The sequence below is a fragment of the Parastagonospora nodorum genome (genome assembly GCF_000146915.1).
Source record: "Parastagonospora nodorum SN15 chromosome Unknown scaffold_13, whole genome shotgun sequence".
In the NCBI taxonomy this organism is placed as follows: Eukaryota; Fungi; Ascomycota; class Dothideomycetes; order Pleosporales; family Phaeosphaeriaceae; genus Parastagonospora; species Parastagonospora nodorum.
In genome coordinates this window covers 166,841-193,823 of record NW_001884561.1, presented here as the reverse complement: position 1 = coordinate 193,823, position 26,983 = coordinate 166,841, and the positions used below count along the sequence as shown (strand labels likewise).

The following is a 26,983-nucleotide window of genomic DNA, read 5'->3' as shown; positions in this document are numbered from 1 at the left end:
TGTGGTTGGGAGAAAAGAAAGGGTAGCTTGCTAATCAATGGCCATCATAGGGCTGAGATCGCCTAGCATTTTGCCCCACGTTCCGTCCCGACCTCGGAACCACTGGCCTGATTCGTTCCGCTTTCACACAATGCAAGTCAGGTCATCACAACCACGATCGTAAGTTCAGATGTATGAGTAGAATCTCTATTCGTCCATTCACACGCGTCTATGTAGTTTCCTCATCGCCATGATGCGGCTCCCAACTTCCTCTCTCTCCGCAATGATCTACTTCAACTTCACCATGACGTATGGGATCTCGACATCCTCCTCATCCTGGTCTTCTGCCGTAATCTCAAAGATGACGTTCTTCTGGTGCTCTGGCACTGGCTTCTTGCTGACATGTTCGACAAGTTTGCTCATCCCTAAATCGTGTTAGCATATTTGTAAAGTAAAGATAGGACTCCAAACTTACGACAAAGGCATACGGTCCTTCAACTTGGATGGCGGATAGAAAGACGCGTAGAGCAAGCTCACACCAGAGCTGACCATCTGTATCGACAAGCCCAGCTTCTCAAAGTGGTTGACAAATTCTTGCAGAGTAATGTCTTCCACCTCAAATCGGTCCCATAGCTTGTCGATGGTGACTTCGCCATTGGGTCCCTTGTACTTGCCCTTGGGGCTGGCAACAGGCTCACTGAAACCGAAGAACGGCAACGCCAAGTTGATGAAGCCGTTCTTGTATTGCTCAATATCAGTCTTGCCGTCGATGATCTTGTACAGCTCAAGGTTGACAAGACCAGTGACAAGCGCCGTCGTGGTAGCGATGGCAGGGATGATCTTGCCGGCAATGAACTTGGTCTTGTGGCGGTCTGCCGTCTCGATCTTGTAGTTCTCCGCCCGGAGATTGCTAGCTGCTGTGATGAAGTCGATGTGGTGGTTGGAATCGTCGTCCTTCTCAAACTCTACAGGCTCTAGCTTGAATCCAGCCAGCGACTTAGGTGCCGGAAGCTGGTTGATGATGTGGTTCAATGAATCGTTCTCGTCACCGCCGCCTGCAGCCTGGCTGGCGTTCGGATCAGGTTCGGAATCGCTGGCCTGGATCTTGACGGTCGGGTCTGGCTTGAAGTCTGGAACAATCATGTCGTTCAAAACCTCGATGTAGTGCTCCCGCGTCGCGTTTGGCTTGATGCCATAGTTGAATGCGTGCAGATGCGCACCTGCCTCCACGTATGTGAAGTGCGTCTCGTTGTTGGGGTCGAACTTCAATGGGTCTGGCGCACGCTTTGGTCCGGACCAGAATTTCTGGCCAGAGCCGGTTGTAGAGTCCTTGGGAAAGTTGTAAAGCAGTTGAGCGATCTGGTGGTTGTAGCTCTTCTCGAACTGGTGGCGGGCCCAGATGATGCAGTCATCATACGACAATGGCTTCTCAGTCACCAAGAACTCCTTGAGTGTCTCCAGAGTCTGCTTCTCATTACCCGACTGCTTCAGCGATGCGCCGAGGTAGTCAGTTTGTGTGAGATAGAGGTTGACAACCTCCGGTCCCTTGACAAACAGCGAGTCAAAAGCCTCACGCGCCCAGGCAATGGTGTGCTCGATGCGGTTAGGGAAACTTCGCAATGTACACATGGGGAATGACTTCTCTGGTGGATCCTGTGACGAGGAGTATGACTCGGTGATGAATGGCAGCACAACCTGGACGTTGCCCTTTGTGCCGAGAGTACCACTGTCAAGTAAAGGCTTGCGGAAGAAGACGCATCGTCGATCGACATATGTGCGCGCCTCAACATTGTCAAGAGCATTTGTGACCGCATCTAGCTCGTTCCAGAACGTCTCGTTGAAGATGTGCTCAGTTTCTGGGCCAACCTTGTCCTGCAGCGTTACGATCTTGCCTTGGAGATCCGGGTTCATCGCCTGCACCGCCTTTGCAGCAGCGTCACTCTTCAGCTTACCGACATCTGCCGGTCTGAACAAGAATTGTCGGTTCAAGTTGCTCTTCTCGATTTGGTCGTTGTCCGTAACGGTGATCTTTCCATCCGGCCCACTGCCGAGACCCATCATTGCCCAGTTCTTGAGCATCTCGCAGCCAATGGCGCCGGCACCGACAAGGAACTGCTTCATGTTGCTGATCTTCTTTTGGTACTCCTGACCGAGCACAGCAATCTGGCCATCGTAACGCGAGCCAATCGGAGCGCATTGCTCCTCCGAACGGGCTGTAGATGAAGGTATCGACTCCAGCGAATCGAAGTAGAGGAACTGGACAATGGGGTGGAATTTTCCAGAGACAGACTTCAGAACCTCTTGTGCAGCCATGCCACCGAAGAATGCTGCGATAGGGCTAAGGTCACCGCGTGCTTGGTAACTCAGCTCCTTGATTAGCTTCTCGTCGAGCTCAACCTTTTCGGCTCCTGAGCTGGCGATTTCCTGTGCAAGCTTGAAAACTTCTACAGCGTCGGCCTCGTGATGTGGTCGTGGGAACTCTCCCTTGTGCTGTTTCGCAAACTTGTGCAGAGCCTGGATACCGACGTGTAGCTGTTGTGGTCGGTCAAACTTTGCGAAGTCGGAGATGAGGAGCTCAGGCTTGGCCAACTGTTTGCTGAAAGGTTCGAAGTTGATGATCTTGGGCATCTTGACCTGGATGTACTGGCCACCGCTCTGGTACGTGCCTAGTCCGGAGACATCGCCGATGGAGAATGTGTATGGTCCCTTGACCTCGATCTTCCGTGGCGCGCAGCCGTTGAGAGCCTCCATACCCTTTACCTCGGAGAACGTGACCCAGTCACCATCCTCAAGACCGTGTCTGGTCTCATCGAGCGCCGATACCAGACCAGACTCATCGATGCCTGCAATGATGCCGTTTGTGACGTTCTCGCCGGTGGGGTCGCCAATGGTGAAGTTCTTGCCGAAGTCGGTGAAAATCGTTCCGAAGAGACCATATGTGTCTGTGATGACGATGTAGATGCCGTTGTCGTGGCAGTAGTCTGCGATCTTGATTTGGTCGTCCAGCGCCGTGTCTGTGAGAACAATGACCTGGAACTGCTTGAGCTGAGACAGGTCTGACGTCAGGTCCTTCCCGCTGAACTCCTGCACGGGTGTGTATGGGTTGAGCTCCGAGACTCGCGGCACGGTCACTGATGCGCGTGGCTTTCCGACGTCTTCGGGGTGGAGGAAGAACTGCGACGACAGATCGGCGAGGGCGGCGGGCTTGGGGTCAAACAGCGTCAGCGACTTGACACCAGCGAGCGCAATGTTCTTGGCGATCTCAACACCAAGACCCCGCAGACCGGCGACGAGGACGTTGGAGGAGCCCATGCGCTTCATGGCCTCGTGGCCCAGCACATACAGCTGTCGGCTGTAGAGGGACTCGTCGATGTCGCCATTGTTGCCAGAAGCCTCTTTCAGCTGCTCGACAGCTGTGGCAGGACTGTCGACCTGCATGCTTTCCTTGGGCGTGTTAGTCATGTTTGAATGTGAGGTGGAAGAAGTAAGCTGCTGGACAGGCGGCGACATGTCGAGGGTCATGGTTACAAATACACAGCCCCACCAACGGCGCCGTCTAGCCCAACAGCATACCAAGCAGAGCTTCTACGTACTGCCATGACCTTTGCTTTCTTATCTGGACCAGCGTCCGTAAGCCAGTGTTTTCGCTTCGACGCCAACTTGCCGACCGTGAGGAACTTGGGAAGTGTGAAGTGGCGGACGCGCGTGTACGGGCGACTGCGGGGTGCTGCGTTGGTTGGAGCGTCAAGGTTGCAGTCGTAAAAGTTGAACTTGTTCCTTAGATGTATGGAGAAGGGTTATAAAAGGAGGGGAATGTTTGAGGCAGCAGCGTGAGGCGGTTGTTGTTATGTGATCAACCCGCGAAGCTGCTAGAGAGCTCAAGTTGCCCGCGGCAGCCTCGTCCCACCATTTCTTGGCGCTGCCGTCACTTCTGCAGGGGTCCACCCGACTCTCAGACCTTCCACTCCTCACTCGTCCTCTTCACCACACTCAACGTTATCGCTAACAAGAAGCCATGAGCCAAGTTGCTCACATGATCTTCTAGCCTACATCAGATTTCTTCCCTTTTGCTGCTTGACAACTTCTTCATTGCCGTGTTTACGTTGTTTACTTCCAGTCGTCACGTCTTCCTCTTGCCTTCGGTCGACATGCATATAGAACTCAGCAAGCGAGAAGCAATTCACAATCTACTCATACAAAGTGTCCTTGCTCTTACAAAGACAGCTGTCCAATACTGAGCTGCAATGTATCGAAAATACTTTTGCTGCCGGACCAATCACACGACCAGTTGCTCAGCCGCCTCTACTCTCGCCCATCATAACCAATTTTTTTTACCTTTTTCGAGTTTCCTTCCCCTTTGCATTGCTCGTTCTGAGACTGAGTTTGGCTTCAGGGCAGAGCAAGTCTCAATCCTCGACACGAGCCATTCTCCAGAGGTTAACTTCAAAGGAAGAGAGCTGATCGATCTGGGTTTCAGCATTGAAGAAGATGGGTTGGCCCACAGCGTTGTTGGTATAGGACACGATGATGCTTGCAGCTTCACAGTTTAGTCACGAGAGATACGGCAACGGCCCAATATCACGTCAATGACCAGCACAGTCATTTCGATAACAGGATAATGAGTGAAGGCGCTTGGATACGACTTGCTAAATGCTTCCACCTTCCGCCCCCTACAGGACACAACAACCTCAATTCGCAACTGCTTATCATCCATCATCGCCATATCCAGATTCCCCTAACACATTTTCGACAGGGAAGCTCATCCTCAGAAAGTGTGTCGTCTCACATCTCGCCTTGCTTCTATTTCTCGTTAGATTTTGTAAGTCAGTCTCAACGCGCACCTACGATATGCTCGACGAAGTTGGCGCTGCTGCCATAATGAAACTAGGCCAATGCCCAACTGCAGGATGCCTAAGACGATTGCTGTAACAGTGTCTCCTTGAAGACCACCAAGATGCATGTTGCTTGAGACGAGGCAGAGTCTCCAAACGCACGTGTGGTCGAAATGAGATCGAGAGGAACGCCGATGCCGGGGATTTGAACAAATGAAAGTCGGTAAGGTCAACGTATCTTCCTTGTTTTGCTACGAGATCGATCAGAGAAAAACAGAATGACGAGGGCTGCTGCTTGCTCAACAGTCTTTCTACACGGTGCTCACGAACAAGTTATATCGACGAACATTTTGGATTGTACTTTTGTGCTGGTCAAGCTACGCGGCAATATTTGGCTACCGGTCAGTATCATCTACCCGTAATGGTGATCACGGACCTCTTCCACCTGTCGCCTAAGATTGTACTTTTGGAGGCTTGGGGTTGATTGGGTATTTCCTTCAAGGATGTGCTGCGGGCCACATGCAGCGACACCCGAGCAGGACCACCACGATCTAAGCGATTGTACTTTTGGGGGCTCGGGGGTGATTGGGTGAGCCCTCCAAGGACGGGCTGCAGGTTGTATGCAGCGACAGCAACACGATCTAAGGAATTGTACTTTTGTTCAGCCAATCAGTGGACGTCGTCCAGTCGCTCCAGGTCTCCAGCTGGCGTATTTGAAGACCGACGATGCCCATCTCAACATCAGTATTCATTCACGACTGTTCACTTCTGTCGCAATTCTTCTACTCCTCGGGAACTAGTACGAAAGTACCTGTCCAGCCTTGCGAATTATTTTTTCTTCAAGCCTTGTCTCTCGTCAACATTGCCTATGGATTACATGCCGAGCAACGAGGTCATGATGTCGCCAACCTCGATGCAGCCACCACCGAGGCCTCGCAAGAAAGCTCCTACGCTGCGAGACGCTGACTGGGATCCGCACCAAGTTCTCATCACTGAGCTCTATACATCCGGGAAAACTTTGAAGGACGTCATTGCAATCGTCAAGGCTGAGACCGGATTTCACGCCGAGTACCTTCCCCTATAGATACTCCGGGCCACCATAGAGTGCTGATAAAATCCGCAGAGACCGACAGTACAAGTCGCGCATCAGCAAGTGGAACTTGGACAAGAATACCAAGACAAAAGAGATGAAGTCTATCGTCAAAAAGCGACAGAAGCGGAAGATTATCGAGGACGACAAAGCAGAACTGATGTTCTCAGTGCGAGGCAACGAACTCGACTCGACTAAGATAGATCGATGGATGCGTGAGCACAACGTAGACGAGGACGAGCTGTACTCTCCCAGTTCGTTAGTCTGTAGGTCCATATAACGTTAAATGATATCTGCAGCTTTGTTGACACACGACAGCTACCCCGTCAGCAGTCAAATGTCGCACCAACACCCAGCCCAGCACTCCGATCATGCGGAGCTTGACTCCAACAATAATTACAAGCGTCATTTCGGAGCCATCGCTATATCATCATCAGTTTGATGACTATGCGTCGACCAAACAAGCGCTCCAAGAGAGAATATGGAAACTCTGGCACAACTCCCTTTATAAAATGCATGATCGGCGCTCATCTCAGGCACAGCGCGTCCAAGAAATGAAGAATTGCAGGACGCTGTCGGATTTATATATCGAGCGTGGCATCCGGCATGGACACAACATGACCATTTCTTGGGAACCTTTTAGCCTTTTCCTTGTGTCCGATTATCTCCAATGGTATGATTCACAACTTTTGAGTCAGATGTTCGATTATTTTGTAAGTATCGGCGGCGACATTGAAGCCCGGGATGCCTGGGGGGACACACTTCTCTTACGCGCCTGCCACTACAACACGGTGGGATCATCTGTGTATCTCTCTCAGCTTATTCAGTACGGCGCAGACGTGAGTTCCAAAAGTTTACGTGGTCAAGGGGCGCTTGATCTGGTGTTGAGATCAGGCCCGCGGTTCCCGAATCGCTGGTGGTACGAGCGTGTAAGGCAACAACTACTAGCCAAGCTAGGCTTGCTACTAGAAGCAGGCTGCGACCCCAGGATTAAGCTCCGTTTTTCAAAGACCGACGTCGAACCCAGGGAGTGGTGCTGGTGGAAGGCTCTGGATACCGAGAAGAAGCGCAGGAGCTTGTTACCACCCCAAGAAACCCAGCATCTTCCACCTCTCCCATGATGAACACATGGCAAGGATCACACCATCTCTCGTATCATACCCGCACAGTCCGGGCTACTACAATGCATCATCAAATTACCATTTCAAACATACACTACATTCAACGACCTCCATGCTTGTCCATGATGCTCACAATCTCTTCCTCCACCCATACTGAAGTCGCCACGATACGCCAGGTCTAACGATATAACCTGAACTGCACACTCGGCATGAACACCCTACGAGTCAACTCCATCGAGAGACATTTGTACACGCAGATTCATCAAACAGCACACCGCTGCATAACAGCACGCATACCGCGCATACACTTCAACCATTCCACCCCGGGAAGAAAGGTGTAATGGCACGGGACATATATCTCGAGGACAAGTCACGCCGGGATGTAAGTTGTTCAAACGAGTACTGCAGAATAGCGATGGCCGTCATATCGCATGCAAGCGGCAGATTGTGAAGGGCAAACAGTTCAGCGCTGCTGGTAAATATAAGATCGGGAGCGACATCGGTCTGCACGTGGCTTTGTAGAACATCTAATGTGAATCGATCAACCACAAGTCACTTCCAAACGAAATATATTCCTCGCCTTAAATTCCACAACACACATCATTCCCCTACATTCAGGTGCACAAAATCACTCATCACATCATACACACATCCAAATTTGAACGGAATCGTAATCGTATTTTCGCCAACCTTCTTTAGGCCGCCCCATTCTTCCACGTCCATATACATATCCCATATCCATCATTCTCATTCGCGTTCTCTCAGTCATTACTGCTCAGCTCGCGCATTCCCAAAACGCCTCAAGCGCGGATATGCTCACGCCGCTTTATCAAAAATGCCAACTGACCCGCCCACGTAGAAAAAAAAGACGCTGCAAAAACACAAACTCGAAGTGGAAGCGAAAAGACTTTATACACATTTCGTCGCAAAGTTGAAGTTCGAAAGGAAAAAAAGGAGCAGAGTCTATCGCCTAGACGAATGTCTCGTATTCCTTGTCCTGCGATCCGAAGAACTAGCGCTGCCTGTAATAATGATTAGCCTCTCATGTCTCCCAAGAATGTATGACAGGAATGAGGCTAAAACTTACTTGAACTGGTGTAATCGCTATAATAATAGCTGCTCCCACTAACCGTCGTGCTCTTGTCGTCATGCTTTCTATCCTGTCGTTTCTTGAGGCCCATCATTAGCGCGAGTCCGCCCAGCGCAGCAGCTACGCCCGCGCCCTTGCCGATGCCGCTCTTCTTCTCGCTGCCGACACGGCTGGGGCGCGCGGGTCGGTTCTGGCCGTACCAGCGCCCGCCTGCTGCTGCGCCGCCGGCACTATGACGGTGCTCCTCGATGTAGGTCTCTTCGTGGGTGTGTTTGTTCTTCTTGCCGATGCCGAAGATGGCCAGGACGGTGTCGAACAGAGCGCGCGCGCAGCAAAACAAGCACAGCAGAAGGAGCAGGAGTATGCCGAGGAGGACGCCGATGACGATACCAGCGATGGCACCGCCAGACAGGCCTCCGCCGCCTGCAGCGACCTGCTCAGGGTTGCCTTGTGCGCCGGTGGGAATGGGGGTTTGGAAGGGAACGGTGGCGGTCGGGCGACCGGTATAGGTGACTATGACGAGGCCTGAGCTGGTTGGTCGTAAGGGAGCGGACGGAGCAAGCGTACCTGGGGGGACGACGGTGGGCGCGATGCCGCCGCTGGATCCGCCGCCAATGGCAGCGCATTGGTTCTTGGACGGGTCGTAGCAGTAGAGGCCCGAGTTGCAGCATGAGCTGCCGCAGGGCTGTTGCGAGCTTCCGCACGATCCGCCGGTTGGTGCAGCGCCGCCGCCGTTGAGGAGCGAGCTGTAGACTGATGTCTTGGTCACGAGACCGACCGTCTCAACATAGGTCGTGGTGTAGTACTGCCATACTCCGCTGCCGCCGCCAGTGTCCGTGCCAGCGCCGCACTGAGCTTGGCCGTTGGCATCAGTGTAGCAGGCGTTGGCTGTCGCGCAGCAGAGTTTCCCTTCCCACCCGCAGATGCGATCGGCAGGGCATTGCTGGCGCTCGACGAGTTGCGAGCCGCCGTGGGCTTCCCGGAACTCGTCGAAGTGGACGGGATATGGCTTTGCGAAGGTGGACGGGAGATAGGCGATTGCGAGCAGACCAAGCATGGCCGTCGGGGCGTTGAATATCCGTAGCATTGCGCCGGTTTGTGAGGCCAAACGCAGGCGTTTGGAATGTAAAAAAGAGAGACGCGCTGGGAAGCGATTGACACGGCACTCCTCCAAGCGGTGAAGGTCAAGTGGAGAGAGGGTTGTCGCGATTGGCCTGGTGCGGGGTCGATTGTAGGCTAGTCGTCTAGCTGCAGGCAGTCCTCGAAGGAATGTTGCGATAGCACACCCAGAAAGTCAGCGAGTGGAAAATGTTCAGAATGTGGAGAGTCGGAGAGGAATTGGTTGTGCAAGTGTGTAGACTCGAGGAATGCTGGTGGTGCAGAAGGAAATAGGTACACTTAGATTTGGGTGGTTGGAGAAGGTGGCTGGGAGAGGTTGGGAGCTGCCCAAAACCAACACCGGCACGGGTGCGCTTGGAGAAAACCTGAAACTGATGGACGTGGCTTCCTAGTCAATTGTAATGTGTCTCGTGAGGTGTGCGATGCAAATGCGATTGTGGTCTGCGTGTATAGCTGCTGCTGCGCTGTTCAGTCGTGGTGCCATGACGCCGTACCTGATCGTCCAAACACTCGCGGCTGTTCACCCAGCAACCAGCGCGGCGACCGAGCCCGTATTCTCTGACACTCCGACCGCCCTGACCATCAATAAATGCATCATCGCATCTTGCAGCAACGGCCGCTTGTTCCACCGGGTGATGTCCTGCCGATGCGCGTGCAAAATGCCTTGCGTGTCGCCAAAGCAGGTACCCTCTACACGTGCACCAAAGTTTAAGACCCTGGGAGCGCCAAGCAAAAGACACGCCTGCCAGCACATCCGTGCCATTCGCTGTACAGTACCTACGTACCAAAATCTACACCGACTTGCTCTCCTACAGTCATCACATCTTACTATCCACCTTCCGCAACCCCTTCTCCAACCCATACTCCCTGCACAACTTCTCCCCCATCTTCTGCCCCACAAGATACGCCGTCGCCTGCGTGTGATTATTCGTCGTGTGCGGGCACACACTCAGATCCGCCACCCTCAATCCCCTCACCCCAAACACCCTCCCGCTCGAATCCACACAAGCCCCTGCCTCGCCCTCCCTGCCCATCTTCACCGTGCCATTCGCATGCCAAACCGTGTTCGCATTGTCCTTTGCAAACGCATCGATGTCTGCGTCAGACGTTGACGCCGGTCCGCAAAGCGTGCGCTTTACGGTCGGCGCGATGACGGGATTCAGCACGATTTTATTCCACGTTTCGCGGATCGCTTCGCGGAAGACGAGTGCGTCGTAGGGATGCGAGAGGAAGTTGAGGTTAATGATGGGTTTGTCGTCTGCGTTCTTGGAGCGCAGCGTGACAGAGCCTTCGCTCTGCGGGTTCATCAGGAACGCGAGGAACGTCATGTACGTGCTGCTTGCATCGAGTTGCGTGCCGGGAGGCCACATGAGTGCGCCATTGATAAATTCGTAAATCGGCACCGCGTCGCGGCTGAGGAATTCTTGCTCTGCTTTGGGGAGTGATTGGAACTCGGGCGTGTTTTCTAGGCCGGGGAGTTTGTGGAAGCCTCCCCACATGACGCTTTGCTGCAGACTGAGGGCGCCGGTGCGGTCTTTGTTCCAGGAGTCTTGTGCGGCAGCGATGAGCTCCGGGTTGGATTCGAAGGTCCAGCGGTCGTTTACCGAGCTGTCGACTTCTACGCTGATGAAGGTTAAGACGTGGTCTTGCAGGTGCTTGCCGACGCCTGGGAGATCTTTCCTGACTTTGATGTCAAGCGCTTCGAGCTCAGCTTTAGGACCGATGCCGTTGAGTAAGAGGAGTTTGGGTGTGTCAATTGCACCACCGCAAAGGATGACGTCCTTACTTGCGGATGCTGTCATCGTGTCAGTCAGTGGGTAACCATCAGATTTCGTCCGAGTCTCTTACCTTCTCTTCCATCCGCAGTCCTGACACCAACAACCCTCTCTCCCTCAAACACCAAGTCCCTCACCGTCGCCCCCGTCCAAACCTCCAAATTACTCGGCGACTCCATCAAATGCGCCATGGCACTCGTGCACCTCCCCCTCTTGTCATAGCTCATGGGAAATACACTCATCCCAATCGGATCCCCCGAATTCGGATCCTTATTCAATTTCTCCCCCGCATCCCTCAGCGCCTCCATCTGCGGCACAACCCCCTTCTCCAGCACGGGCGGCAGCCCGACCCTCACCCCTCCCGCCGTCCCATGCCCCTCGCCCGACGGATCCGCAAGATGCGCATATTCTCTGATTCCTTCGAAATCATACGTCTCAATCGCATGGAAACTGTCCTTCACACTGTCCCACTTCCACTCTGCATCGCCCACCTCGTCGCCCCAGCGATTATAGTCCTCCTTGCTGCCGTACAAATACACGCCGAAATTAAGTATCGAGCTGCCGCCCAGCCCCTTGCCGCGCGTGTAGGCAATCTCGCGGCCGTTGAGACGGGGTTCTGCTTCCGAGACGTAGCCATGGTCGAGGTCCGGGCGGAGCATCAGCGGGTGGCACCGGTGGAAGGGCGCGGTGAGGTATTCGCCATCGGGCTGGGATCCGGCTTCGAGGACGAGGACGGAGGGGCGCGCGGCGGAGGTGGAGAGGCGGTGGGCGAGGAGACAGCCTGCTGTTCCGCCTGGGGGTATGTTAGTGAAGAGCCTTGAACGCTGGAGATGGGGGTATGTGTACCTCCTACAATAACGAAGTCGTAAGTCGGTGCCATGATTACAGTACCGCGTGCGAGTGTCAAGACTTACTCTCCCATGTCGTGAGGGCACGACTGCATCTTATAGCCGACCACTTTGGTGTGCGCCATAGTTCCGCATCCACGGCACACGCCAGCAGTGAAAGCGCAAAGCCTCCCGCCGTCTTGGGGTCCTTTCAAACTCAGATCATTGGACCAATAACGCAGTTGATCCGTCGCCCACACGAGCTTGTGAGCTATCCGTACCCCTCATCGCGGGTAGCCTAACCCCACTTTGCGGAGCTTAGTGTACCTGGCAGCTATGCAGCTGGCATGAGTAAGCCATCTATACGACCAACTCGCATGCATAAGCAATCAGCTTTGGTCTGCTGATGACTTGCCCGCTGCACTCGTCAGTTTTCCTGATATAGTACTGACTGAGACGTGTGCGTGCGCCTTCGTGCTGAAAGCTCGTGATGCATGTCTTCGGATGTTGTCCACGGTGGAGAAGGCAGTGCCCGCGTACTCGGTTGTCGGAGTCGGTAGATTAAGTGCACGAGTAGCGCAGCGTCCCCGGATTTTCGCCATCCTTGTCGGAGCTAGCATCCGCATGGGTGTGGTTTTAGTGGCATTCGCTGGGTCTGGCTTGTGCACTACTGGGCCGAAATCGTCGGATGCTGTGCCCGAAATAATTCCTGTGCTTCCGGTTCATCTGGTGTCTTGCGCTTCAGAAGTGCTGCAGTCAATGTTGCGTGCCAAGTGTGCAGGGCTCAATTCGTAGCTTTTTCGGGTGTTTGTAAAGATTGAGGGACTTGTATTTGCGGAGTCGTGGGGATGGCATCGTTTTGCGTGATCGTGGTTGACAACAAGCTTGCTGGTATGCTGCTCCTCATCCAGTCTGGCTTTCGGAACACCCTTTTGCCTTCACAAGTGATGCGTCGATCTTCAGGCATCTCTCGGATAGCGATTCCTTTCTCTTCATCTAACACTTCTGCTCGGCCATCATTGCCGTGCTCTGCTGCCGTGGCAATGCTTCTATGATGCAGCGGGGAAAAGTTCGGGAAAGTCCGAGCAACCAAGGCACGAAGGTCTGGAAGAGAAGCCGCTACAATAGCAAACGAGACCTGGATAGCGACAAGGATATTGACAGTTGTGCCGAAGTAAGTCGTACTGCCTTCGCGTTTCTTGATGAAGGGGATTTGAAGCAGTGCAACAACACATACGATGAAACCGAGCCCGAAGACAACGACAAGCCCTAGGCGTTGCCGAGTACGAAGCTGTGATAGTCGCCAGACGTACGGAATTGGGAGGGTGAAGATCATGCTGTCTATAACGCTGTCTCCGATCGCTGCGCTGTACGAGTACACTGCGGAGCTGAAGCACTGGGAGCCGGTAAAGTCGGACCAGTGGTCCGTCCACAGCTGTCTGATGTCTTTGCAATAGACGATGAGAACGACGAACACTTCGACGAACAGGGCGAGAGCGAGCGCTAGCAAAACGTAGCAGCCCCGACGAAGCGAATACATGCTAGGCGGAAAGATGCGGAGGTAGTATGCCAACACGGAGAAGCGGATGAATGTGACGGCGAAAAGGTACGCTATGCGACGCTCGAAGATGTGCTACGGCAGTCAGTTACTGCTTGATACTTCACGGAGTTGCGACCTACCTGGTAGTATGGCACTTCTGTCGCTCTATCTGGACTACCAGGGTCAGCACACTCAATATGCCTTGTCATTAACTCGCCCACTTACCCTCTCCTGTCATATCCCCAGTTGTCGTCTGCACTCATGCACGAAATCACCGTTCGCGCAACGGCAGCAGCCTGCGAGGTATTAGCCCGCCCATACCAGCTTTCATATTACGAGAGACGCTATCATACCGTTCCAATGATGATGAGAACATCATCTGCAGCTAGTTTCCGCTTGATTGCCAATCTGGAGAATACTCTCAACACGACTGTAGTCACTGCCAAAACCAAGAGCGGAATCTCTACAGCCAGTGCAGTCGCATAGCCGCGGATAGGATCGCCAAGCTCTACCAGGTTGGCGGATTGTGTCATGTTAACGTATACTGCACCCAGCATGGTGCGAGTAATCAGATGCGAATCTGTATGCTAGGCGAGTATTCGAGCAACGGGAAGACGATACACTAAGGCCAACAACCAGAAAAGCTTTAAGCTAGAAGAGCTAGAGTTTCGCAGTGGGACATGCTGATGCTCAAGTCTATTGCTTCACAGCCAAGACTCAAGCGACGCTTATTTGCTGACGGAAAAGTAGAGGCTTACTGAGCATTTGGCGTAAGCCATGCACCAATAACAAACGAGGAAATACGCGATCTTGCATAACGAGGTGTTCGTGTATTGTGCTGACACATACTCAAAAGACATTGAGCGGTGTAACTGATCGTGCGCAAGACGTAGAGTTTGTAAGCATTTGTCGCTAATGCGTTGATTTTGTTTCTTTTGGCAGTGGCGCTGAATGAAGAACATGAAGATACAAGATAAATCGAGCAGTATTGACAGACTTTAGATTGTTGAATTTGCCCTTCGACTGAGAGGGCTGTGCCCGACTGCTATCGACCGCTTCAGAGCGATGCCGATCAGAAGACGCCTTCAATCCTGTCAGTCTGGTTAAAGTCGTATGCGTTACCATATGGGCGGTTCAAGTAATTCTGGAGCAATTGTTCCGCCGGCACATGTTTCGCAGCAACATGCAATCCCGTCTTCTCGGAATCAAACTGCTCTCGCAGATCATCCGCGATTTCAACCTCCATCTGATTGCGGTACCAAGGCGCGAAATGAACTATGCAGGGTTAATATCTGTCTGAACATGTGCGTGGTGCAAACACTTACTGAACGCCAGCATCACGCGAGGCACGCTGCTCAAGTTGGGCTTGCCACCATGCCAGAGACGTAGATCTCGGATAATGATGCTTCCTTTCTTCACAGTCGGCTGCGTTGGTGGGCGGACTTCTCGACGGGCTTCAAGAATATGGCTCTTGATTCTGCCACTTGCACGATCGCCATGTTCGCCTTCTTGGTCAGCGATCGTGGTACCGTTGTGAGTGCCAAGCCATATCTCAGTGGATCCATTCTCGACCTCCATCTTGACCAATGGGACATTGACGACCAGGGCGAATGGGATTGAGGGATGGTCAAAGTCCGCATCATTGTGCATCGGCTGGGATGCTGGAGGCGAGTCTTCCGTTGGAGGAAGCGCAGTGTTGCCCGATATGAATCGCAACGACGGCTTCGGACCGAGAGCAGTTGATGTGACCTGTGTCACGATGCGGTCTGAAATGTGTCAACAAAGGTAACTCAGATACTATCGTAGGTCTTGCTTACTTGTGTAGATATCTTCACTGAACCACTCTGCAGTCATAGGTGGATCCTGCTGGATGTTTCCCTTGTTATAATTGAACGGGCTGTCTTTCCGCGACTGTAGTTCATACGCATCCTCTACCATCTTGACGTTCAGTCGGTCCAGTGTGGCATGAGAGACTAGGTCCTCGATTACAACAAGACCATCACGGGATAGCGCGCGAATGGCTATCTCGAGGTTGCGTTGATTCAGTTGGCCATTCTTGAGCTCAGACGGCGAGGGTACGATAGAGATCGGAGTAGAGGAAAGACGGGCGGACATTTTGGAAATGCGACGGAGGGATGTGGCTCAATTGTTTCGGAACACGGAAGCAATTGTTGCTGAATGAAGCTGTGAAGGGCGACTGATGCTCCTGTTAGTTGTAGTTGTTCCACACCCTTTACTTATAGACCTTATACATGACTACCTGATTCAGATGAGCAGAAGATGGCGGAAGAGTTATCGAAAGAGAGTTAGAGCAGCGCTAGGCTTGAAGCGGCAGCGCGACCGGCTATAAGTTCCAGCCCTTGGGAAAGTGCGGGGAAATATGGGCCTGCCCAGAGCCAAGTCTTTACTATTGGAGAAGAAATTGCTTCGTACCCGCTTTTGCAGCATGAGAGTTTGACCCAGGAACAGAGACGTAACCGCCTTGCCTTGTAATTGTCCTTCAACTCTTTGTCATCGACATCTTGATATTGTCGTTGACCTCTCAGTCTTGTCGTCGCAGTAGAATGAATGAACATACCAACACCATCATCGGACCGAATTCGGCATCGACTTTCCATTAGCACGATGCCTCCAAGCCCAGTCGGAATTGGACAAACGAACATGTGCAATGTCGCCTAGAAAGTCTTCCGGTACATCTCAGACAAGCTCGACTAGTTCAGGTGCGAGGCCTGAGTTTTGCATATTGAACTTGTCAGGATAGACGATGCAGGGTCCCACCAGTCTGTATCTGCATCTCGATCGGTGTTCATCATCAGCGCCAGCTGAAGGTCTGAGCAAAAATCTCTTCTCTGATCCGACAAAGGTCCATATTTCATCGCATATTTGTGGCGTATGTGAGCATTTCCCGATCCTGTTGTAGCTGGTTGAGAAAATTCCATGTCCTTGATTTGTACTGCTGCTGGAGCTTAAGGCAGCATGGGCGGCTGGGACAGGTTGCTCGAAAAAGCTACTAATCTTGGTCGGTTGCCCATCAAATCCTCTTTCGGCTGCAAGTTGACCATGTCCTTTACTGTAACTATTTTCTTCATATATGTCCTGCGACAGAAATCTAGAGACTGTCGGATGGGATGCGAGCTCCTGCCATGTGTCGTTCAAGGCACATGCACTGATATGTTCCCCAGTACTCCTGGCTCGGATACGTAGGATAGCGCCTTCAATTGATTCCGAAATGATCTCCTCGGAATTGCCTGGATCATCTGTTCGAGCTGGTAGCTTTAGAGGCTTACTGAAATCTAAGGTCCAAGATGATAGGTTATGTTCATTGTCTTGCCTGGCTCCTACAGCAGCAGACAGCAGTGCCATGTCTGTTTGCCTTCGCAACAAAAGATTAGTAACGGAAGCGTAAAGCTCACGTACAGAGAGACTGTAGTCTGGCTGTAGTGATCCTTGTTCTTTGGTGGGTAGAAGGCTGCGGATCCCATAAACGTGGTCGTGTGCAACACTTGCACGCCTGTAGCTTGCAAATTGGAGGGCTCTTAGCAGTTCCATGCTACCCGTAAGACGTAGTGTCCGCATCGTGAGGAATTCATCTCTCAACATACAAATCTCCATTGCGCGGTCCATCCCTTTGCCCACTGCTGAGGGCACGGCCAGTGAGCGTTGATCGGAGGACAACGCAAAACCAGTCAGCCAGTTCGCGAAGAGCGTGTCGAGCTCGAGCAAAGGAACCTGATGCCTGCCGAAAAGGCAAATTGGGTCGTGTCGCGCCGACAGCGCTACTTCCTGTACAATCCATACTCTGGACCAGTAATCATGGCAGGCTAGCCAAGTCAGCATAGAAACAGCGGTGTTTGTATGCGTCTGACCCGGAGCATCGAGATCGTGTTCAAGACTCGCAGTCCTTATAATTCGAATCGCATCAGCGGTGTGGATGATCCCCAGCCTCGACTGGCGCGATCGACGATAAGCGATGTTGTGCCACAAAACTCTCCAGACGCTTCGTAAGAGGCGTTTCAGTAAATGCGCCTTCTCTCGAATGTGAGGAGTTGCCGACCAGCTTCGATCAGCCCACTTCTCATCTGGACACCCAAGTGACACCCAAGTCTGCCTGCCTTGTTTGTATATCCTGCCCATCAAGGCCACCTGTTTGCTTTTCTCATCATCGTCGTTTTGGTTTATGCAGAGTGCATCAGCCCAGACTGTAGCCGTGCTAAATCTACAACGTAGTGCTCGCAGAGCCATAAAAAGGTTCGCTGAGACATCAATATCTTGTTGGTCGACTCTTATCGTTCTTATGTCGGCTGAGTTGCCCCATGTGTATGACAGGGTGTCGTATCTCGTTCTGAGCAGTCCATCAAGTGAAATGACTTTCAGGCTGCACGAGAGGTCATCTTCCCACCGACCGGGTACAATCTTCACGACGCGAATTTGATTCCTGGCGTGATCAAGCTTTCCATAGATTGCTGACGCTGCTGCGTGATACAGGCGCGATATCGGTGACAGTCGAATAACTTGTTGCGGCGCACGAGGACGATACCGACAATGCGTGCCCATCCTAGAAATTTGACTAGTTGCTCTGGGGTAGGGCGCTTTGAACGTCGTTATCATTTTCGTACTGAGAGCCATGGAGCTGTTCAACTACGACAGGAAAGAATGATTTTCCCTGAAGCAGAACGGTCATCAGGCTACCCTGACATTGTAGACCAGAAACCTAGGTCTGCGACCCGGACGCAATAGCTAGAAGCATCTTGATAGATTGCGCGTAGACAGGCTTATGAGAAAGTGGTAACGATGTGATGTACGATGAAGCTTTGATCGCCCAGTGTTACAAAACACGCTGCAGGGGAGTCACAGCCCACGCGACAGGCTGCAGAGCAAGCCTCGCCGTAGTTTTCTAGAGCTCCAGAAGGAGGATTGGCTGTCGCCATGCTGCACATAATATCGGGTAAAGCCATTTCATCTTGTAATTGGTCAGATCTCTCGTGACGGGACGCGGTGGGAAGCGCTGATGGGGCCCGAGCGTCTCGCGTCCACCACGTCTCACGTCCAACCGCGTTTTTCCACAACACCACTTCCAAGTGGTAACATGCTCAATCTCCACGCCTCTGTTCATTGATGCCTGATAAGCACCATGTCTACAAAACCAGGTTCAGTGAACCTTGATCATCCGTGCGCGGTAGATTCGCGATCGCAGCCAATCAATGCTACTGCCTTCAGACGATACCTGGCACTCCTATCCATCAAGCTTTTAAAGCGCTTTCGCGAGCGCTCGGGCAACGTGCTCTTTCTTTCCAAGCATAAATGTGTCAAGTATGGCACGAGCGTGCAACTCAGCGAAGCAGCGACGATGCAATTTGTTGCGAACCACACATCAATACCAGTTCCTCGGATATACTGCGCTTTCACGCACCACAAACGGACCTATATTGTTATGGAGAGAATCTGTGGGGATTACGTAGGAGCTGGGTGGCTCAAGCGCTCGGAAGAGGGCAAGGCAAGCATCTTGTCCCAACTCAAAAGCATGATCGAAGAATTGCGCCGCATACCACCACCAGAAGGAACTGGCGTTGCTAATGTAGACGGCGGCCCCTTGTATGACGTTAGGCTGCCTGGTACCTCCAACCAATTTGGGCCTTTCCGATCGATAGCCGATTTCCACAGGCATCTGCGAAATAACCTGGAAGCACACCCAGACCACTCTCCAGAGGTCACTAAGCTGATTTCAGAGCAAGGAAGACACCAAAGTGGACCAGTCCTCACGCATGGAGACTTGAGCAGCCTAAATGTCCTCGCACGCGGAGACGACGTTGTTGGAATCGTCGACTGGGAAACTGCAGGATGGTATCCCGAGTACTGGGAGTACACTACGGCATGGAACGTCAATCCTCAAAACGAATTCTGGCGAGACGAGGTCGACAAATTTCTCCAGCTTATGCCCGAGGAACTGGGGATGGAGAAGACCCGACTGAAGTGTTTCAATATCTTCTAGGTGATCATGGCGGCTGCACTGTACTCGTTTGCTAAGTCGCTAAAGCAAAAACCTGGTGAAGCTATACAGGAGCAAGGATGAGCGGAGTACAAACCGCTGATACTCAAGCACTTTAGTGCGTGAGGTTTCGAAAGCAATGCTCACAATTTCGCAACATGATGCAATGCAGGACGTTAACCGCATCAGTACCGTACCTGACTAAGTCTGTCCAAGCTTTTAAATTCCGCCGCATGGATCGTCGAAGTACGAGAAAGTGCGGGGAAATACGAGGCCGGAGGGCATTGCGTCCACGATCAATGCTAGTTCGTGTAAACGCGAACCTACGGAACTGGGGTCAACCCGAGCTGCCCATTGAACAACACTCACTGTGGACAGCGGAGCTCACACGCACAACAAAAAAAACACCGAAAAGAATTTTGGCCTAGAACGGGGTTGGCGATGAGCCATCGTCCAGTCGCAGTTTGTAAAATATCTATGAACGCGTGATCACGAGCAGGCGGGCAACACTCCGCAATAATGCAGTTCAGGACTAGCGATGCAGGGGAACAGCCACACGGCCTCAATAGGGAAGCAGATCCTATACGCATTTGTGATGAAAGGATGCAAGGACGTGGCGCAGTGATTAGGGCCCTCAGGCAAGCTGTTGAATTGAGTCGCATTTGTCAACTTGAGTCGCATTCGACATGTCGATGAATCGGCATCAGGTGATGAGCCTGGGGGATCAAAGAACAAAGTCGCAACAAGGATGTTGATGCACGTGGGCACATGCTTCTTCAGGTCTTTCAAGGTTTGGATCTAGGCGGGAGCCGAGGCGGCAGAGCCCTGAGGGTCGCGCATGGACAAGGCCCACGGCCACGACGGCATGGAAGCGGCAACATCGCATCACCGCCAAGTCTAGGGCGACCATCAGGCGTCCTTTGCAACCCAACAACGCGTGCGCAAGGCGTACCACTGCTTTTTCTTACGAGTGAACAGCACTTAACTGTAATCTTCACGTTGCAACGAGTGTCACGGCGGGGCTTGTTGACTCGGACTCATTCGTCACAGGCTGCTTCAATCTGTTACATGCTTCCATTGCTCGTCCGACACTAGCTATCGATAATATTTGCGCCGAAGAGCCACCCTTACCGATACCACGCCATTGACATCAACCATCAGGCACTATAATACAGGCGACGTCGCTAGTTTTCCCCAGGAATTCCGCACAACAACACCTCCACAGCCGCCAGCACCCACCCACCAGCGCGCGCCTGTCGCACGAAAACGCCAGACCGTCATCATGCCTTCGCAGCGTCGAGTCCGGCTGTATGGCGTCCTCGCGCTCGTCACAATCGTCGTTCTTCTCTACATGTCCAGAGCAGCACACCAAACACACAGCTCGGATTTCTACACCAAAACGCAGCAGGCGCTGCAAGAGCGAGAGCATGCAGCCGCCGCAAAGCAGAGGGACGCCGAGAGCGTGCAAGCACGGCTCCAAGCAGCAGAGGAGCAGGCGAAGAAGGCAGCAGACAGCAAAGACAAATCAGGCAAAGTCGCAATAGAGGGAAACGCCAAGAAGGGCGTGGCAGGAAGGGTGGAGATCGACTCGCAAGACGACAAGAAAGTCCCCGGCGTCGCAGCACAAGGCGGGCGAACTCGAGACCAGGCGGCCATGCAGAAAGACGAGACGCTCGAGGAGCACGAAGTCGAGGTGGAGCTAGATTTCATCCTCAAGCAGAGCCCAGGTATGGCCCATGGCTATTGAGCACACGCTCCCACACTAATACAATCACAGTCATCGTGTTCTCCAAGTCCTACTGCCCCCACTCAAAGAAGGCGAAACACATCCTCCTCGACAAATACCGCATCCTCCCCGAGCCCCACGTGGTCGAATTAGACTTGCACCCACTGGGCCCCAAACTCCAAGAACTCCTCGCACATATGACGGGCAGGAGAACAGTACCAAACGTACTCCTCGTCGGCAAGAGCATAGGCGGCGGCGACGAGATGCAGGAACTCGATGAGACGGACACGCTGGCGAGCAAATTCAAAGAGATTGGCGGCACCCGCATCAAGGAGGTCGACCATCGCGATGCGCGCCCGGAGATACGGCGACAGCGGCGCGTCTAGACTTGTTCGCCCCTTCCTTTCTTCACTTCTTGTGCACTTGCAGGTTCTTTGCATACCCACGCCTTGATGGGATGGCTTTTTTCTGGGCTCTTGGTGATGGTTATACCCTTATGATTCACAGCATATTTTACGATTATCAAACCTCTTATTGTTCTTCTTTATGTGATGGGTTTTAAATTGTCATCTTCTCCTCCAGTATCCACTCGCGAATACGGTCGAATCTTGGGAAGCATGAGTGCTCTTTCCTCACGCTCTCTATTGTTCTTTCCTCTTTCACCCACATGGCAACGCGCCTGCCAAGACTTATCTCAACAACACTCGGATCTTGCCTTCACCTGTTCTTGCCGTAGTGACAAACTTCACCTGGTCGGACGCTCGACTTTCAAACTCCCGCTTCATAACGTTTGCTTTTGCTATCTTCACAGTGCGGTTTCTCACAGCGCGGTCTTCTCGCAAGGCATTGTCTTCACATTGGGCTTCCCTCGGAGCGCGACTTCCTCATAGGGCGATTCCTTACAGTACTTCAGTCGCCCGTAAAAGTGAGCAATTTCCTTCCTCTGTTACACTCTCCTAATCAATCCACACATCTCTGCTAGACACTACTAGCAACACACACTTACACACCTATATTACACTCTTCTCACGGTCAACAGATCCAGCATGTGTATCTACTGGAAGAAGAAACACACGTGCGGCCACATCAGCGACCGCCCCTACATCGAGATGTGCCGCCCCGGCTGTCTAAGCAACACCATCTGCACCGACATCAGCACCAACGAGACGCTGCGCAACAGCTACTTCCCCTGCTATCCGTGCATCAAAGCCGAAGCCCGCGCCGAAGCTGAAGCCCGCTACCACGCCCAGCACGACGCCGTCGTCGCCGCCAACCAAGCCCGCACTAGTGCTCTCCGCGAGAAGCACGCCGCCGAGCAGCGCGCCAAGGAAGAGCGTATCCGCCGCGAGGCCCGCGAGAAGGCTGCCCGCGAGCGCGAGGAGGAGAACCGCGTCAAGATGCTCAGGGAAAAGGAGGAGGAGCGCGCGAAGAAGGAGGGCGGCATGTGGATTGAGACAGGCAGTGGGAAGAAGGCAAAGGGCAAGAAGGGTAATGGCGCGCTGGGTTTCCCTGTTCTGCCAAACTCGACCCCGTCGGTGATCAAGACGTTTGCGGAGGTGGGGAGGAAGGAGAATGAGGGCGGGAAGACGATGAGTCTGATGAAGGAGAAGGGTGTGGATGCCGGTGGTAGGGCGGGCACCTGGGGTCCTAAGAAGATTCTCAGTCGCAAGGAGAACGCGACGGTGAAGAAGTGATTGGTCTGGCATGGTCTTGTGCTGATTGAAGCACGAGACTCCCTCCTTTGGTCGGACTGAGGGGAGTGGAACAGACAAAGCTTCATGTCCGTTATGAGCACTCCTATGGCCAGTGCAAAAGATCCTGGGCTTGATTATCGAAGCCCTTAACTCATACCTTCGACGGAACCGGCGGAAGGTGCAATATGAAAGTGTCAATTAATAAAAGACAGTCAAGATCCCATTCCTCTTCTCGCTTTATGTAAGAAGTACTCTATTCAAGGCCTCAAAATCGTCATGTCCATTTATACCCCTGTAACACGTAAACTGACAAGACCAGTTGAAAGCTGTTGATACAAAACACTTGTCTCAGTCTGGATTATCTTCCCCACTTTGTTCTTCTTCTCCCTTGCTCTGCTCGTCTTCTTCGTCTATACCAAACTCCCCCCTCAACATCTCAGCATATCTCGCACTGTCCATCTGTACGCCCCTGAACACCAGTGGCCCACCAAGCGTCGTCTCCAACATGCGATGTCCCGAAACGCAAAACCTCGTGTATTCGTCCGTGTGTACCAAAGGCATACACTCTGCACAAGCCATCTGCAAACAAACGTCACAATACCCCGCAGCCGCGCCCGCCTGTATCGCATGGTGCGGAGCATGTAAATTGTTCCTCTGATTGCAGAACTCACACGCCCACGACGACGGAGCAGGATCTGCTCGTAGTAAATCCATCGCGTCGGTGCCGTGCGCAAGGGCCAGTAAATGCGTCCACGAGGAATATCTACCCGAGCCACATGATACGGTGGCGCTTGTCGTGGGTGAGGAAATCGCAACAGCCTGCGATCCAAGAGCGCAAGGTCACAGTGACAAGGCCTAGTCTGCGTTGTATTTGAGCGAGGAAGACTTTCGCCGCCTTCACCCCAGATGATGCGTTCTCTTGCGTCCTTGTTAGAACTGGTCTTGGCAAGTGTGGCCATGCTAGTCAGGTCGCGAGTTGTTCCTGTGATGATGGTGTCGCGGGCCTAGAGGTGGGAGTAGTTTCGTGCCACTCTTTTCAGCATCTTTGCGCTGGGGATCAACTCGTCCATTCGGCTGTCTTTGGTTTGATGAGAGCGACTCGGGCGATTTCAGTGACCAGCGGTTCAGCGCTGGGGTTAGTCGTGTAGATATTTGGTGTACAGCTGTGTAAGGTCTGATTTCATTTTGAGCATGAGCATATGCTTCTTCGTCCTGGCTTCCCGCATTGCAGCTTCATACGCTGAAGCGAGCCATTTTTAGCTTCCCAGCTGTTTGCGCGGCCCGCAGACCGATGGTTGAGTGGTCTTCCCACTGGTGATCTTGCTGGAGCATGGCGTGTAGATATACTGTCAAGCGGTTGCCAACGTCATCGTCGGTTATTTTCTGGAGAGACTCGAAAAAGGGATATCAGTTTGAGGTATGCCACACCTTCTGGCATACTTTTCAAGTGCAGGACGTAGCCGTTCCAGACGTAGCCGTTTCAAACTGTTCCAGTCATGCCTGTTTTGACGGCTTGTTCGTAGTCGTGCAACGCCTTTTCTAATTCTTCGAGTCGACGATGGGCCGAAGCCAGATCTGCGTACGTAAAGGGGAGCTCTTCGTTAATGTGGGCGTGTGTGTATTGGTCTGCGATGCCATTGTATTTGGCCCTCCCAAGTAATAAAAGTGTCTCTGGACCATATGTAATCACGGCCATGTATTCGCCCATGAAAAAATACGTTTTGGAGAGTCCTGCACGGGCCACCATGTTGTTGGGATCAACCCAAAGAGCCCGCTCAAAGTACAATATGGCTTGTGCGTGATGGCCAGAGTTCCGCAAAGCGATTACGATGTTTCGATTCCATTCTGAGGTTTCGCTGGGGTCACACCACGTTGTGGCTGACAAGAGTGTTTCAACTGTAAGTTCACTTGGTAGGTCGATGAGGCCATGGTGAATTTGTTGCAAGTATAGATAATTTGCTAGTATGATCGAGAATAGCTGCCTGCGACAAGAATGTCTTATATAGACACTTCAATGCATTTGCGGCTTATCGGTCGCTCTTGTGAAACAATTTGGTGACAGAATACTGGTGGTCAATGGCGCTTGTTCGCATCGCCGTTGGTCACATCGTGCAAGTATGTGCTGCGACAACGCCCATTGAAAGGCGCTGTGAAATCTGTGGGCCTTCAAACAGGGCTCACCGTGACATGATACTGCAGGTCGCCAACTACGACGGAAACCACAAGGGCAGCTGATAGCTCGGAACTATACACAGTATCACCAGGCTTCAATTGCAGCGGCAAGGTCCTATGTATAGCTTCAGACACCCTCGTCGCTTCCCATCGCGGTCGCGAACATATAATACAACGGTCGAATCTCCATGAGATCTCATTGCTCACCTCGCTTTCTGCTCGAGATGAAGAGCCTCACGTAATAGAAGACCACACCTATCACCCATATACCCACGAGTACTGCTGCTTGGATTGGCGCAAAGACGGCACCTCTGACAACCACAAAGCCACTGATTATAGCGAAGAGAGCGGGTATCGCAATAAAAGGTTTGACTGGCCGTGGCAGGCTCGGTTCGCGGAAGCGCAGGATGATTGCGCCGAGAACTGTCAGAAAGAAGAATGCGTACTCAGCGAGACCATTCAATGTGAGGAGTATGCGCATGTTGCCGAGTAGAATGTATATCGTAGACAATACGGTATTGAGGATGAGCGCATTGATTGGCGATTCTCCTTGATCCATCGCATCTTCAGCCGACTCAGATTGCTCACTCGCTTTCGTCAACTTGAAGGTGCCAATTTGTCCAACAGTACCGAGAAATTGCGGAATCCACTGATTGTTGGCCGCAGCGACCGTCATGCGGCCTGCAACAAAGCTGTTACCCAATGCTGAACCCGCAATGACGAGGCAAATGAGCGCAGTGGCGAAGTAGGCAACACCCTTGCCCAAGAAGTGTGTCACGGCAGTCTAGGAGTTGTTAGTCACGTCACAACGTGTGGGCTGCTCAAAAGCCATGTAGAGGACTCACCACGGCGGCGGCATCTGTTGTGGAAACAACTTCCCAGGGTAGCAGTACATAGTAGACCGCGTTAGCCGCAACATAACATAGAATGATTGTCGGGATGGCCGTGTTGATAGATAGCGGAAGCTGTCGACTCGGGTTTCGCAATTCAGCTGCGACATAATTGGCCTTGCACCATGTTAATGATTGCGCACCAAGTTAGCAACAAAGTACGCACCTTGTCCCAGCCAGAATAAGCCCAGAGCGCACCGTACAGCGCCGTAGAATAGAACCCAAGCGACTCCCAAGTGCTCAATTCCGTCCAATCAAAGTGCGTACCATCGGGTAAAACTGTGTCTCTGGGCGCAAACCAGCCTTTGCTATGCCAATCTCCTCCACCGTAGTCTTTACTCTTTCCAACATACACGAATACAACGACCAGACCAGCTACGATGAGCAACAGGATGGTGAGAAGCTTGATAGCAACGAAGAAGCTAGATAGCCTGGTACTCGTCTTGGTACTGATCGAGTTGAGCGTCGTGACACAAATAAGCACGAGTACGCTCAACAGCTTGTGTGTCAATGGCGGTGATGGCTCATTGATGCCCATGCTCGAGTAGATAGACTCGACGAATACTATGCTTAAGATAGCGAGTGTTGCTGGCATCGTCGCCACAATCCATGACCACGCCGCCATGTAGCCCCATACATCACCATAAATGTAGCTCAAATACGGTTGAATGCCCCCTTCTCCAGGAAACGCGGTTCCTAGTTCCGCCATAGTCAAAGCGCCAGTCCATGCTAGAATACCTCCCAGTAGCCAAATCAAAAGGCCCGCCCCCGGTGATGGAACATTTGCGTCGATAGGTCCAGGTGATGAGAAAACGCCCGAGCCGATCACGATGCTGATAAGGAGCGCAAATCCGTCTAGGGCGCCAAGGTTTCGAGCAAACGTGCCACGGTGCACAGCGGTGGACTCGGTGTTATCTTCATCCGTAAAGTAGGTGCCCGGATCTTCCTGCGAATCTTGCTGTTCGAGGAGAGGAGTTGTCTCAGACGCGGCCATGCTTCAGATAAGAGCGTGTGTCAAAACACGCGTGCGTTGAAGTGCGTGATTCTGAATAGTTCGAAATAGGAGCGATAACAAGGTATCTGTAAGATGTCTTGAATACAGTCCCTTGTGAGGATGCCAAATGATGTTGAATGTGTGAGAT

The 26,983-nt window shown here is 52.5% G+C and overlaps 14 protein-coding genes across 14 annotated transcripts; 6 read left to right on the top strand and 8 right to left on the bottom strand.

Annotated features, from left to right (window-relative positions):
* Positions 1-176: 176 nt before the first annotated feature.
* Positions 177-3,501, bottom strand: SNOG_08557 (hypothetical protein; the record flags this gene model as incomplete). Its single annotated transcript, XM_001798815.1, has 2 exons — positions 177-404; positions 468-3,501. 2 exons carry the CDS (start codon positions 3,499-3,501, stop codon positions 268-270), a joined length of 3,171 nt encoding a protein of 1,056 aa, XP_001798867.1. The 3' UTR covers positions 177-267.
* Positions 3,502-4,685: 1,184 nt separating this feature from the next.
* SNOG_08556 (hypothetical protein) lies at positions 4,686-4,856 on the bottom strand (the record flags this gene model as incomplete). Its single annotated transcript, XM_001798814.1, has 2 exons — positions 4,686-4,779; positions 4,825-4,856. The coding sequence occupies 2 exons, from the start codon at positions 4,854-4,856 to the stop codon at positions 4,686-4,688; spliced, it is 126 nt and encodes a 41-aa protein (XP_001798866.1).
* Positions 4,857-5,679: 823 nt separating this feature from the next.
* SNOG_08555 (hypothetical protein) lies at positions 5,680-6,343 on the top strand (the record flags this gene model as incomplete). Its single annotated transcript, XM_001798813.1, has 3 exons — positions 5,680-5,879; positions 5,935-6,167; positions 6,201-6,343. The coding sequence occupies 3 exons, from the start codon at positions 5,680-5,682 to the stop codon at positions 6,341-6,343; spliced, it is 576 nt and encodes a 191-aa protein (XP_001798865.1).
* A 175-nt stretch (positions 6,344-6,518) lies between these two features.
* SNOG_08554 (hypothetical protein) lies at positions 6,519-7,022 on the top strand (the record flags this gene model as incomplete). The annotated part of the gene is made up of 2 exons (XM_001798812.1): positions 6,519-6,614; positions 6,720-7,022. 2 exons carry the CDS (start codon positions 6,519-6,521, stop codon positions 7,020-7,022), a joined length of 399 nt encoding a protein of 132 aa, XP_001798864.1.
* A 340-nt stretch (positions 7,023-7,362) lies between these two features.
* On the top strand, positions 7,363-7,544 carry SNOG_08553 (hypothetical protein; the record flags this gene model as incomplete). The annotated part of the gene is made up of 2 exons (XM_001798811.1): positions 7,363-7,404; positions 7,431-7,544. The coding sequence occupies 2 exons, from the start codon at positions 7,363-7,365 to the stop codon at positions 7,542-7,544; spliced, it is 156 nt and encodes a 51-aa protein (XP_001798863.1).
* Positions 7,545-7,682: 138 nt separating this feature from the next.
* Positions 7,683-9,199, bottom strand: SNOG_08552 (hypothetical protein; the record flags this gene model as incomplete). The annotated part of the gene is made up of 3 exons (XM_001798810.1): positions 7,683-8,044; positions 8,110-8,637; positions 8,680-9,199. 3 exons carry the CDS (start codon positions 9,197-9,199, stop codon positions 7,986-7,988), a joined length of 1,107 nt encoding a protein of 368 aa, XP_001798862.1. The 3' UTR covers positions 7,683-7,985.
* An 850-nt stretch (positions 9,200-10,049) lies between these two features.
* SNOG_08551 (hypothetical protein) lies at positions 10,050-11,979 on the bottom strand (the record flags this gene model as incomplete). Its single annotated transcript, XM_001798809.1, has 3 exons — positions 10,050-11,026; positions 11,080-11,822; positions 11,921-11,979. 3 exons carry the CDS (start codon positions 11,977-11,979, stop codon positions 10,050-10,052), a joined length of 1,779 nt encoding a protein of 592 aa, XP_001798861.1.
* Positions 11,980-12,617: 638 nt separating this feature from the next.
* SNOG_08550 (hypothetical protein) lies at positions 12,618-13,930 on the bottom strand (the record flags this gene model as incomplete). Its single annotated transcript, XM_001798808.1, has 4 exons — positions 12,618-13,466; positions 13,514-13,547; positions 13,599-13,669; positions 13,727-13,930. The coding sequence occupies 4 exons, from the start codon at positions 13,928-13,930 to the stop codon at positions 12,618-12,620; spliced, it is 1,158 nt and encodes a 385-aa protein (XP_001798860.1).
* Positions 13,931-14,445: 515 nt separating this feature from the next.
* SNOG_08549 (hypothetical protein) lies at positions 14,446-15,488 on the bottom strand (the record flags this gene model as incomplete). The annotated part of the gene is made up of 3 exons (XM_001798807.1): positions 14,446-14,648; positions 14,699-15,139; positions 15,191-15,488. 3 exons carry the CDS (start codon positions 15,486-15,488, stop codon positions 14,446-14,448), a joined length of 942 nt encoding a protein of 313 aa, XP_001798859.1.
* A 3,016-nt stretch (positions 15,489-18,504) lies between these two features.
* On the top strand, positions 18,505-19,362 carry SNOG_08548 (hypothetical protein; the record flags this gene model as incomplete). Its single annotated transcript, XM_001798806.1, has 1 exon — positions 18,505-19,362. One exon carries the CDS (start codon positions 18,505-18,507, stop codon positions 19,360-19,362), a length of 858 nt encoding a protein of 285 aa, XP_001798858.1.
* A 1,279-nt stretch (positions 19,363-20,641) lies between these two features.
* SNOG_08547 (hypothetical protein) lies at positions 20,642-21,471 on the top strand (the record flags this gene model as incomplete). Its single annotated transcript, XM_001798805.1, has 2 exons — positions 20,642-21,086; positions 21,137-21,471. 2 exons carry the CDS (start codon positions 20,642-20,644, stop codon positions 21,469-21,471), a joined length of 780 nt encoding a protein of 259 aa, XP_001798857.1.
* Positions 21,472-22,131: 660 nt separating this feature from the next.
* Positions 22,132-22,779, top strand: SNOG_08546 (hypothetical protein; the record flags this gene model as incomplete). Its single annotated transcript, XM_001798804.1, has 1 exon — positions 22,132-22,779. One exon carries the CDS (start codon positions 22,132-22,134, stop codon positions 22,777-22,779), a length of 648 nt encoding a protein of 215 aa, XP_001798856.1.
* Positions 22,780-23,127: 348 nt separating this feature from the next.
* Positions 23,128-24,111, bottom strand: SNOG_08545 (hypothetical protein; the record flags this gene model as incomplete). Its single annotated transcript, XM_001798803.1, has 3 exons — positions 23,128-23,358; positions 23,451-23,783; positions 24,019-24,111. The coding sequence occupies 3 exons, from the start codon at positions 24,109-24,111 to the stop codon at positions 23,128-23,130; spliced, it is 657 nt and encodes a 218-aa protein (XP_001798855.1).
* A 1,036-nt stretch (positions 24,112-25,147) lies between these two features.
* Positions 25,148-26,835, bottom strand: SNOG_08544 (hypothetical protein; the record flags this gene model as incomplete). The annotated part of the gene is made up of 3 exons (XM_001798802.1): positions 25,148-25,735; positions 25,797-25,916; positions 26,008-26,835. The coding sequence occupies 3 exons, from the start codon at positions 26,833-26,835 to the stop codon at positions 25,148-25,150; spliced, it is 1,536 nt and encodes a 511-aa protein (XP_001798854.1).
* Between the last annotated feature and the right edge of the window lie 148 nt (positions 26,836-26,983).